General features: G+C 50.6%; 1 protein-coding gene across 2 annotated transcripts; it reads right to left on the bottom strand.

The window, feature by feature from the left end:
- Positions 1 to 4,591: 4,591 nt before the first annotated feature.
- HSP90AA1 (heat shock protein 90 alpha family class A member 1) lies at positions 4,592 to 11,096 on the bottom strand. Of its 2 annotated transcripts, none has more exons than XM_081047347.1 (11): positions 10,597 to 11,096; positions 9,358 to 9,519; positions 8,900 to 9,266; positions 8,448 to 8,581; positions 7,858 to 8,178; positions 7,510 to 7,675; positions 7,141 to 7,331; positions 6,866 to 7,013; positions 6,366 to 6,634; positions 5,669 to 6,002; positions 4,592 to 5,387 (listed from the first exon to the last, which is right to left on the bottom strand). In XM_081047347.1, exons 2-11 carry the CDS (start codon positions 9,517 to 9,519, stop codon positions 5,278 to 5,280), a joined length of 2,202 nt encoding a protein of 733 aa, XP_080903473.1. In that variant the 5' UTR covers positions 10,597 to 11,096; the 3' UTR covers positions 4,592 to 5,277. The 2 variants fall into 2 exon arrangements, with proteins under 2 accessions (XP_080903473.1, XP_080903474.1); XM_081047348.1 differs by lacking the exon at positions 10,597 to 11,096 and adding an exon at positions 10,057 to 10,238.
- Between the last annotated feature and the right edge of the window lie 1,181 nt (positions 11,097 to 12,277).

A 12,277-nucleotide genomic window follows, 5' to 3' on the forward strand; every position in this document is an offset into this window, starting at 1 on the left:
TCTGGAAGACTTAGAGAAGGGACAGAAGCTTCCTAAATTATGCAAAATTATTTAAACAAAATGCCATCGCCACAGGAAGGGGAAAACTATCAGTTATATGTAATAGTCATTCATTCAAATCCACAAATACCAGGTCTGACAATTAAGTTCGCGAACTTGTTGCAATGATGTTGCTAACCTTTTTTGCTATCAGAGGGATTATTCTTTATGAATTTGTACCAACTGGACAAACAGTTAGCCAACTTTACTATTTGGAAGCGCTGAAAAGGCTGCATGAAAAAGTTAGATGACCTGAACTTTTCGCCAACAATTCATGGCCCTTGCATCACGACAATGCACCAGCTCACACGGCACTGTCTGTGAGGGAGTTTTTAGCCAGTAAACAAATAACTATTGGAACACCCTCCCTACTCACCTGATCTGGCCCCCAATGACTTCTTTCTTTACCCGAAGATAAAGGAAATATTGAAAGGAAGACATTTGGATGACATTCAGGACATCAAGGGTAATACAATGACAGCTCTGATGGCCATTCCAGAAAAAGTTCCAAAATTGCTTTGAAGTGTGGACTAGGTGCTGGCGTCGGTGCACAGCTTCCCAAGGGGGGTACTTCAAAGGTGATCGTAGTGATATTCAGGAACGAGGCATGGAGCACTTTTTCTAGGATGAGATAGCGAACTTCAGTGTCCGACCTCGTATGTCCCGGCCCTGAGCTGGTGGTGAACAAATGCCTTCCTTCCTGGGCAGCAGGGAGGCAGGGTGAGGACCATGCACATCACAGGACAGTTGTGAGAAATGCTGCAAAGAAAGGGAGAGGACTGAGTAAGGAGGTATGTCGCTGGGGCTTCTCTGAAGAAAGTGACATGCAAATAGGCCAGGTCATGGGAGGGCTTAGCCTGGTCCCAGGGATGTGAAGACTATTCCAGGCAATTGTTTATTGGCTAGATTTCTGTTTGGGATATGAGAAAGTTCCGGAAATACATAGTGGTGATGGTTGCACATTTTGAATGTAGTTAACGCCCCTGAACTGTACACTTAAAATGGTCAATTGTATGTTATGTATATTTTACCACAATTTTTAAGAAAGATCAGCCCTGGGAGGAGGTCTGGTGCACGGAGGGGCTGTCGAGAGGGGTGTCTGTGGGTTTTGAGCTGCTGACCTTGTTCTGGGGCTCCCCTACATACCTCAGGAGGCTTGGTGGGAGGCCAACGGAGTTCCAGAAATCTCCAAAATAAAAGTGAAGAAAAATGAAAGAAGTTAGAGACTGTACATTAAGCTAAAGTATTTGTAAACTGAAATGGCTTATTCACAAATATTTGAGTATCCACCATGTGCCAGACACTGTTAGGAGTATTTGGGATACATAAGTGAGCAAAGCAAACATGTCCGTTTTAGAAACTCAGGACTGCTCCTTTCAGCTCTTCCTAAACCCCACCTTTGGAGGCGAGCTGAGCCTCAGACGTTCTTCCCAGCACTCAGACCCAACCCAGGGGCTGCAGAGGAGACCACTGAGTGGAAGTCGGGGTGCCTGCTCCCTCCTATTGGTCTCCCTCAGCCCAGGTTGCCCTGTGTTTTCCTGTAAGACAAGATGGGGTGGGCTAGAATGGAGTAATTTCACAGATCATGACGAGACAATTTCATCATGGTGACGAGACAATTTCACAGATCATGATGGTGGAGCTGACTTACCAAATCACTTCAGTATTCCTGGCATTTTTCAGGGGTGGGCACAGGCCCCACAGGCCTTCTGCACAGGCCACGGGCCTTCCCACTACGTAAGTTGCTGAGCAGTCCCCAGCCCAGGCCCAAGGCCATAGCTAATGTTCAAGACACAGTTAGTGATTTTGACCCTCCAGCTTTCTCTTTCATCACTGAGATTCCATGTGTTCCTTCCCAAAACAGGAACCTCCCGGATCTCAAGCCTGGTGATGCCCTGTCCCTCGTCCTGGGAAGGCTTCCCCCATTCCCCTTTGTTGAAATAAGGTCAGCTTCATTCGTATCAGCAGTCACCCCCTTCCAGGAGCTTCCCCAAACCCTGCCCCTCCTCGCTCTGTCCTTCTGCCTCAGCTGGGCCTCCAAGGCCCTCAGTATAGCTGTCATGGTTTAGTTCTGCTTTGCCGTTTTGGTCTGTGGCCCGCCAAACTGTGCTGGGCTGGTTCCTAGTGCGTGTTCAGTAAACACGATGAATATATGCCTGGAAGGAATTACTGAAAGTTCAGAGGACTGAGACAGTGAGGGCGGAAGTAGTCTAGGAAAACTTCCTGGAGGGGGTGAGGCTTAGACTGGGGCTTGCAGGCAGTCAGTCACACTGTGGGAACAGTGAGCCTAAGTCAGGTGACCTTGCAGGACAGGGAGGTAGGCCCCACCCCCTGAGTAGATGTCTTTGGAGGTAACAGCTGTCACTTATGAGGACTTAAACGCCAGGCACCTAAGCCCACTTACCTAGAAAATGGTAGAAGAGTCCTCAAGGTATTATCTCTTATTTACAAATGAGGTAATGAGGCACAGATGTCTAGGGACCTGCTCAAGGTCACTTTTGAACGCCAGCTGACTGCATTCTGTACCTTTGCTGCTTTTTCGATTTGTTCTTTAGATATGGCATACCATTAAATTCACCCATTTTCAGTACATTTTCAGCTTGATGGATTTTACTAAATACATACCCCCAGGCAATCATCACCTCAGGCTTTGGGAACTCTCCCAAGTTCCCTCTTGGCCATCAACCCCACTAGGATGCCTGGACACAGGGAACCCACTTCTCCGCTTGTTTTGTCCTTTCTGGAATTTTATGAAAATGAAATCGCGTAGTACGTAGCTTTGTCTGGCTTCCTGTACTTAGCATGCTTTTGAAAATCCCCATCTCGAGTCTTCCAACACTAACCACCTCTCCAGTCACCTAGATTTCTAACTTTCCTCAGCAATGTTTAGTTCTGCTGAGGTCTCGCAAAACCTTTTGTAAAATTTATTTCTATTTAGTATGCTGTGAATGAATTTTTGAAGATTTCATTAACGACTGTTTATTGCTAACATAAATTCAATTGATTTTCATGTATTTCCCCTATCCTAGGACTTTGCTGAATTCACACCATTTTTGTTGATTCCATATTGGTGGTCTACAGACAACCATGGAATCTGTGAATGAAGCTTCTTTCCCAGCCTGAACCTGTCCTATTTTTTTTAGCACTCATTGCCCTCCTCGGCAGGCAGGACTGGACTAAGGATGTGACTAATCATGGAGGCAGGGCGAGAAGCCATGTTGGGTTTTGGAGCCGGTGAGGGACTCCTGGACGTTGTCTGTCTGTGGTGGGAGGACAGAGCCAGCATGGTGTGTGTCATCTAGCTCGAATTCTCACCCACTGGACTGGGAGGTCCAGTCCCCAGCACAGGGGTTACTGGCGACAGTTCCAGACAGTGAGTACTCTACTTGCCATAAACGTTCTCCCAGTAACTCAGGGAGGACAAGTTGTTGGAAGACTGTTTCGTATAGAGGTCTGCTGACTCTAGGTACCTGCTGCTTTAGATTAGAACAGTCACAGGGAACCAAAATGAGACATGGGGAACATGGCAATGTCACGTGCCCTTCAATTCCTAGTCCTACCACATAAACCTGTCACCCCAGCTGGTAACATCTCCCAGTAAGCTTAACAGCAGAAAGGCAATGGGCTTTGGAGTTAAACTGGGCCCCAACACAGACACGAGGTAAGTAACCCCCTGGTTTGTCTAAAGGGATGAGAACTCAGCCTGAGGATTTTAAGGAGTAAATCTTATCAGCACGCACCAGACTGTCTGCTGAGCACTAGGGCAGTGACCTTTCCCAGTAGGGTCCTGTGTCCTCTCCCTGCCACTCCGCTCCTTATCACTGTCACCTTTTGGAGGTGGTCTTAGAACCCAAATCCTGTGTGTTACCATTTTTTTAAAAATGAACTTGAGCAAATATGATAATGGAAGCAGTGACTCTGGACGAATGCAGTAATAAATAGGTGATGTACTACAGAACTGTACACCTGAAACCTACGTAACTTGACTAACAATTGTCACCCTAGTAAACTTAAAGAACTTTAGGACTGACTTTAGCCATCCCAGTCCCAAGACCAGTGCTCACCCTCCCTCTCCCACCAGGCCTGCAGCTCACACCCATCAGCAATCCCCTTCGCACCATCTCGACTGTGCCTCGTCAAGAACAAGGCGTCAGGGGAGACAGCAGTAAGTACATCTGCTAGACTCTTGAGATGAGGCTTCGTCAGGCCAAGCTATGAAGGGGTTATCTTTCGAGTGGAAGGTTTTACTAACGCCGTCCAAGGCAGTCTGGGCCTGGAAATCCTAAGGGAGGATTGGTTGGTTGTTTGTCAGAAAACGTAACAGAAGCAGGCAGTGCAAGCTGTCTCATAGCCCCCTTCTCCTCGTCTAGAATATGCTCACCACCCACACCTGCCACCTGGGAAGGTCACGTGAAGACAAGGCAGTCAATGTGAACCACATTTGCCCACGAATTTCCTCCTGGACAAGATGTATATGCCTAATACTTTTAGGTCTGGGACCTCCCAACCATCTGTAGCCCCCAACTCCCAAGTAAAACACTTTCACATAAAATGTTTTTTCATACATCTGTATTTGTCACCTTTTAAAGCAAAATGTGACCTGTGCACAATGTTTCCATTCACAAAACTTGCTCTGGTTCCTTTTCAAGTGCCTCGAGAGGCAAGCTTACAATTCCGCTCCTCTAAAGAACACTTTTCTTTGGAACACACACCCTATGGATAGTTACTCCCATCAAGTTGGTTCAGCTTAATATACTAATTTCTAGGGGTGGATACATGCAGTTAACAATTACAGGGGTGGAAGGGTTATAGCGGTCCTAGGAGATTCAAGTTGTTTTACGCGATATTCTTTTCAACAGGGCTGCAGCTCAGAACTTCAGTGACAAAAAATTTGGTACACTAAGGAATCCGCTTTATAGCTACCTAGGTCACAAAGTTAACGTAACATTTAGGTCAGACATTTTACAACAAAACGCTATGTCTCCACCTGTTCAAAAAACCCAACATGAAACGAGAAAGGAAAAACTAGCTCAGCTTTAATGCCTAAGGTATCACAGTAGCAGACACTTAAAAGTTGAAAGAAATCTTATCGAAAGAAATCTTATCTTTCCTTTAAGTACGTATTGTCATGCCATACGTTTTCAAACTAACACAAAAATAAAAAAATCCTTGAAAATATATGGAAGGGAATGAAGGTAAAATATTTAACACGTGTACGAGCCACCCTTCAGGCAGAGCTCAGTCTACTTCTTCCATGCGTGATGTGTCGTCATCCCCTTCGAGAGGCGGCATCTCTTCAGTGACAGTAGCACCGCTGTCGTCAGCAGTGGGGTCATCTTCATCAATACCTTTTTAGAAACAAAACCCAAGTATTAGATTCTTAAAACCAACGAGTTGGCCTAACACCGTTGGCTCCTCCCCCCTTTCAAGGCTGGGCAATCACAGGTACATGAATCTTTCACTTTCAGTCCTTATGAGCAGAAGGTATATTTATTTACCCCTTCCACACGTGACTTAAGTGTCTCCAGAGCCAAGTAAGATAAGCCAATTTTCTCCACGTAGCTGGCAGCTACCCCTCCCTTTCCACAGCCCCACGCAGACGTTTCTTTTCCTGACAGCACAGGCTCACCTAGGCCGAGCTTGATCATCCTGTAGATGCGGTTGGCGTGGGTCTGGGGGTCCTCCAGACTGAAGCCGGAAGACAGGAGCGCCGTCTCGTAGAGCAGGATGACCAAGTCCTTCACAGACTTGTCGTTCTTGTCAGCTTCCGCCTTCTGCCTTAAGGTCTCAATGATGGAATGGTCAGGGTTTATCTCCAGGTGCTTCTTGGCCGCCATGTAACCCATTGTTGAGTTGTCTCTTAGGGCTTGAGCCTTCATGATTCTTTCCATGTTTGCTGTCCAGCCGTATGTGCTTGTGACAATGCAGCAAGGGGATGTCACCAATCGGTTTGACACAACCACCTGTAATCAAAGCATTAAGTGATGACTGACAAGGCCTAGAAAGACTGTTGTTCTAACTTCTCAGGACCTGTATCAGCTTTATTGTGCAATGAAACCTAAGGAAGCAAGTACTGAGGCGTCAGCAACTGTGTAGCGGCACCTTTAGGCACGCAAAGTTTGCTTTCTGTACCTTCTCCTCCTCTCAGGCCCTGTAAGCGTCATGAGAGCTACATCCATCACTGAACGAAAAGGCTAGTTTTCTATTTGTAAGTTCAGAGAACTTTTGAGAAAAGGGCCATGTGTGTGACTTGACTTGAAGAAACAACACGGCTTCTAGGTGTCAGTAATTAAAAATCAGAGGTAGAAAGAAACACATTCACACACCTTTTCTACTTTTTTCTCAAGGATGTCCTTCATGATTTTGCAGAGGTTTTCAAACTTTGTTTTTTTCTCTTCCTGTTTCTTTTTCTCTTCTTCATCTTCTGGAAGTTCCAAGCCCTCTTTGGTGACTGACACCAAAGTCTTGCCCTCGAACTCCTTTAGCTGCTGGACACAGTACTCATCAATAGGCTCGATCATGTAGATCACTTCTAGGCCGTGCTTGCGCAGCCGCTCCACGAAGGCCGAGTTTGCCACTTGGTCCTTAGTCTCACCTGTGATGGAAAAGTTACTGCTAGACCTTTAACAGGAAGAGGCTTCATTTCCTTCTGGCTTATCCCACCTGTCAGATCTAACCACCACCAGACACAGGCTGGTTCCCCTTCACTATCTTGCCCGGACTAACACCTCGTGTGCACCTACAGCCACATGGGTAGAAAACACCCCCAGCTGTTTTCCGTGAGGTTACAAGAAGGGACGTGAATTTAACACGTCTTGTCCCTTACCTGTGATGTAATAGATGTGTTTCTGGTTCTCCTTCATTCTTGTGCAATAATCCTTGAGAGAAACCATCTCATCACCAGAAGCAGATGTGTAGTATCTTAACAACTCGGAAAGCTTCTTCCGATTTTGAGAGTCTTCATGTATTCCAAGCTAGAAGATAACATTAGCTTTAGAAAGACTTACCCACAAAAAGGAAAAGAAAAAAAAAAAAAAAAATCACTGAAAATTTGAGAAGCCTGTTCGATTATTGCTAATGGTCAAATGTGGTTAGACCAACCTTAATATTTTTAGAAAACTGCTCATAAAACTTTTTGTAGTTCTCTTTATCTTCTGCCAGTTCAGTGAAGAGTTCTAAGCATTTTTTGACCAAATTCTTTCTAATAACTTTCAGAATTTTGCTTTGTTGCAACATCTCTCGGGAAATATTGAGAGGGAGGTCCTCAGAATCCACAACACCTCTGATGAAATCTGAAAAATTAACAAGTGCACTGTCATTGCAAAAACAAAATTAACAACAAACACATAAACCCAAAACACTGATGGTGAACGATCCCCCCCTCCACCAATACTTAAGAATTCGTGGAGCCCATAGCATGAATTTCTCTAACCGGTAACTGTACCATTCTTTAAATCTGACTACACTTACTCAGGTATTCAGGGATTAGCTCCTCGCAATTATCCATGATGAAAACTCTGCGAACATACAACTTAATGTTGTTCTTCTTCTTTCTGTTTTCAAAGAGGTCAAAGGGAGCACGTCTTGGGACAAAAAGAAGGGCTCGGAATTCCAATTGTCCTTCAACTGAAAAATGCTGTAATAAAATGCACACCAAGTCCATCAATTTAAGATCAACACTTGCAGTGACACAACTTCCAGCACTGTGGGAGGGAATGGGCGAGGGGCTGGGATGAAGTGGCCGCCAGCAACCTCCCTGAAGCCTCCCGACCTGGACAGGGCACCTCGCTTGCTCGGAAGCACTCGGCACTCACTCACCTTCACCGCCAAATGATCCTCCCAATCATTAGTCAGGCTCTTGTAGAATTCCCCATACTCTTCGTTACTAATGTCGTCAGGATTCCTGGTCCAAATAGGCTTTGTCTTATTCAATTCTTCTTGATCGATGTACTTCTCCTTAATCTTCTTCTTCTTCTTCTTGTCACCATCCTTCTTTTCTTCTTCTTCTTCATCAGAACCAACGTCTTCTATCTCAGGTTTGTCATCAGACTCCTTTTCTTCCTTTTCTTTCTCTTCCTCTTTGTCTTCCTTTTCTTCAGCCTCATCGTCGCTGACTTCTTTATCACGTTCCTTCTCCACCTGCAAAACACACGAATCACATCACTCTGCATTGTAAATAAGCAGCAAAACCGAGGGTGCACACTTTACTCCTAAATCTAAATTAGCTGAGAGATATTAATATTGCCAGGACACTTGTCAGTATTTGATGGATTTATAGCCCTGGGTACCTTAAGAATAAGAAAAACTTCAGACTAGTCACTCCATTCATTACTACAAGTTTGGGTCTTTCCTTTCAAGACCATGGTTCAATTACCGTTTATCTACACACAGGACACATAGAAACTCACAAAAAGAGTAATGGGGTAGCCAATAAACTGAGAGTGTTTCTTCACAATCTCCTTTATTCTTCTCTCCTCCAAGTATTCAGTCTGGTCTTCTTTCAGGTGCAAGACAACCTTTGTTCCACGACCCATAGGTTCCCCTAAAAGGGAAGTAGGAAAACAAATTTAATTTCAACCTCAACAGCCAAAGCTAGGTAAAAAAAATTACAATCTACTCAGCTCTGAACACCATACCCAACATTTTTTGATCGAGTCTCTAAGACAGGGTTTACTGTTACTACAAATGGAAACAGTCCCAGCACAGTGAACTGCCTTGCCCGAGATAAACCACCACAATGGCACGCCGTTACTGTCACGAGCTCGCTCCCAAACACCAATTTCACAGCATCCCCAGGGCTTACAGCTCCCTAACTCTACACGACGGATTCACCCAGGGAATTATTCTATCGTGTGCCTACCTGTGTCAGTCCTGACTGTGAATGAACCTCCTGCAGAAGACTCCCAGGCATACTGCTCATCATCGTTATGTTTGGTGATCACCGTCACTTTCTCCGCGACCAAATACGCCGAGTAAAAGCCAACACCGAACTGGCCGATCATGGAGATATCTGCACCAGCCTGCAAAGCTTCCATGAACGCTTTGGTACCAGATTTGGCAATAGTACCAAGGTTATTGATCAGATCAGCCTTGGTCATTCCTATTCCCGTATCCACGATAGTGAGGGTTCGCTCCTGTTTGTTTGGAATGAGGTTTATGTGCAGCTCTTTCCCGGAGTCTAGTTTACTGGGATCTGTCAAGCTTTCGTATCTGATTTTGTCCAGAGCCTATCAAAAAAGACGAACTGTTAAGCGGAGCCCCGAGGTGGCGAAGTTACACTGACGCCAAAGCCCACTTTTGCGTTACCAGGAGACTTACGTCTGATGAATTTGAAATGAGCTCCCTCAGGAAGATCTCTTTATTCGAGTAGAAAGTGTTGATGATCAGTGACATCAACTGGGCGATTTCCGCCTGGAAGGCAAACGTCTCGATCTCCTCCTCCTCCATCGGCTGGTCCTGGGGCTGGGTCTCCTCGGGCATCTGCAAAGGCGCCGCGCGTCAGGCCCCGCAGGCCGCGCACAGCAGCACCGCGGGGCCCCGCCGCGTCCTCCCGGCACCTTCACGGCGTTTAGGAGACACGCGACACCGAGCGACGCGCGCACGGGAGCCGGCCGGCAGAGCGGGGACCTCATTCCGAGTCGCGCCCGCGGAAGGAGCCGCGAGCCAGGCGCCCGCGGGCCGTGGGGAACGGGCTCGGGCCGGCGGCTGCACAAGCGGACGCCCCTCCGCCCGGCGCGGCGCCGGCCCTGCGGGGGCGGCCTTCTGCGGGGGGGGGTCCCGCCGGCGGGCGCCCACGCCGCGTCTCCAGTGCGGGCGAGACCCCGGGCCTCCCCGCCTTCCCGAAGGGGGAGTGTGCGAGGCCACATAGGCCCGCGGCCTCCGGGGGGACCGACGCGCCAGCCCGCGCGGGCCGACGCTTCCCCGGCCGCCGGCCCCCGGCCCCCACCGCCCGCCGCCCGCCCTCCGCACCCCTCCGGCCCTCCGAACGCCCCGGCGGCCCCACAGCCGCCCCCTCACCTTGGCTACAGGTCTGCAGGAGCCGCGCAGCGACCGGACGCAGGAGCAACTGGCGCGCCGCCCCCGCGCCGCCCTTATATAGCGGCGGGCCCGCCCTGCGCGCGGCGCCTTTTCCAGAAGCCTCCCGAACCTTCCGGAAGAACCCTCCCCAACTGCCGCCGCGGCCGCGCGCTTGCGCCTGCGCTCTGGCCGCCGCCCGCGCCCCCACTGGTACGCGCGCCCTTCCCCCAACAGCCGCCGCGCGCGCCCCTGAGCCTGCGTCAGTGCGCCTGCGCGCGCCCGGAATTCTCGGCAGGTCTCGCGCCTTCTGGGCCCCCTCCCCCTCCGTCCTGCCTCCGCGGCCGCCGCTCCCCGCGCCTGCGCGCCTGCGTCCCCCGCTCCCCGCGCCCGCGTCCCCGCTCGGCGTGGAAGGCTACCCCGGCGGCCTGTGGCCGGGGAGTCGGGAGCCGGGCCGCGCTGGCGTTTTTATCAAGTCTGCCGGCGAGCACTGGTACTTCTTAGTGCCCTCCCGGTGCGTCAGCCGCGGGAATTAGGACCGACCCTCAGTTACGCGCTGGCGCTCCGCGCGCTGTCCCGCCGGGCCTGGGGACCGGGTCCCCGGTGCCAGCGACTAGCGCCCGGGCGAGCTGCAAGGCCGCCTGTGCAGGGGTTCAAGGCAGGGCGAAGGGCAGGGGCTGGAGGGACCGCGGCGACCACCGGGAGCCCTGGGCGGGCGCTGGCGCTGCGGGACCGCGTCTGTCCTCCCGGCAGCGGTTGTGGGTTTGCGTCCCTGGAATTGGGGCGACAGGTGCCAGCCGGGGCCTCGTGACTGTGGGGCCAGTTCACGATCGCGCGCGAGGGCTGAGCGGGACACGTGCACAGGGGCGCAGGCGGACCCCGGGTTTCTGCCTTCAGGAGAAGGGCGCCCCGGGAGACGGGTGTGGGGGCCTGTTGGACGAGGAGCCCCGCACCCTGGGTGTCGTGGGACTCGGGCCGCTGGATGGAGCACAGGAAGCGGGCGGTTCTGAGCGTCCGCCGCAGCTCCGAGGGCCCCAAAACGCACCACTGCGCGGGTTCGGGGCTGGTCCTGTCCCCAAGCCCCGTCGTGCGCAGGGGCAGATGACGAAGCAGGCACGAGCCTCGTCCCCAATTCTCCAAACCCAGGAGCGCTCCCTTGGGGATTCGCTCCTGCCTTTGGTTTTCCTAAAACCACATCCTTCACACTGACGGCCCCTTAGTCCAGAATTCCGGCGTTTGGTGAACAAATGCGTACCCCCCCAGCTACATCCATCACGATTTTGTGAAGCCCATCTTTTTTACTTATCTTACATAATTCCAGGGATCCATCTAAAGTATCTAATTCATGGCTGGAGAGATTAAATTGCGCCAAAACCCACTTTCTAAATGGGAATTCCCAAAGTGTTTTGAAAATGCCACGTGAGAGGTGTAAGCCTCTTGCGGGGGTCGGGGGGTGTCCGTAGACCTCGCCAACCCAAAAACCTGGGAGCTTTACGGGTGAGGAAGCGCGAGCATCCCTCCTCCCTGCCAACACCACCCAGTTATCCACCCCCCACTCTCGGCTCCTTTGTCTCTAGCGCCTCCCACTGCCCCTCCCCCTCCCCCCCCACCGAGCCTTCGGGAACAATCTGGAAGCTCCTTAGGATGTAAACAAACCTGACCGAACACTCACTCCCCCGCCTTGTCTCCAGAGAAACCCCGCTTTTCCAGAACTAGGGTTTTCAAACTGGGCCTTGAGACCCATAGGCAGTGTGTGAAATCAACGCGGGCGTCCTGACTCGCGATGAAACAGGAAAAATAGGACGGACACTACCACCCACGTACAGGGGTGGTCAGGCATTTACTGGGCACGTTGCAGAATGTATTTCTGACCCCAGCAGGGTCTGGACGGAAGCTCTCAGCCTGGCTTTCCCTGCGGCCTGGGCTGGGGTGCGGGCAGAGGGAGGTGGGGAGTAGGAGGGAAGAGGGAGGACAATTCATGCTGCAAGTTCCCTGCGGTCGCTGTCAGCAGTGCGAGGTCTCCACGCGTGGTGGTGTCGGGCTGTAGCCCACTGTAGCCCACTAGCTGCCCTCCTGACATGATGGCCTGGCCCGCTTCTTCCTTCCTGCCCCTCCTCTGCTGTGGCCCAGGAAGTTGACGATTTCTTGTATACTGTGGACAGGCCATTCAAAACCCCAGCGGTGAGCATCGTCACCTCCCCTCCCCTCCCCGCCGGAGAACTTG

This window comes from Rhinolophus hipposideros (assembly GCF_964194185.1).
Source record: "Rhinolophus hipposideros genome assembly, chromosome: 5".
Classification (NCBI taxonomy): domain Eukaryota; kingdom Metazoa; phylum Chordata; class Mammalia; order Chiroptera; family Rhinolophidae; genus Rhinolophus; species Rhinolophus hipposideros.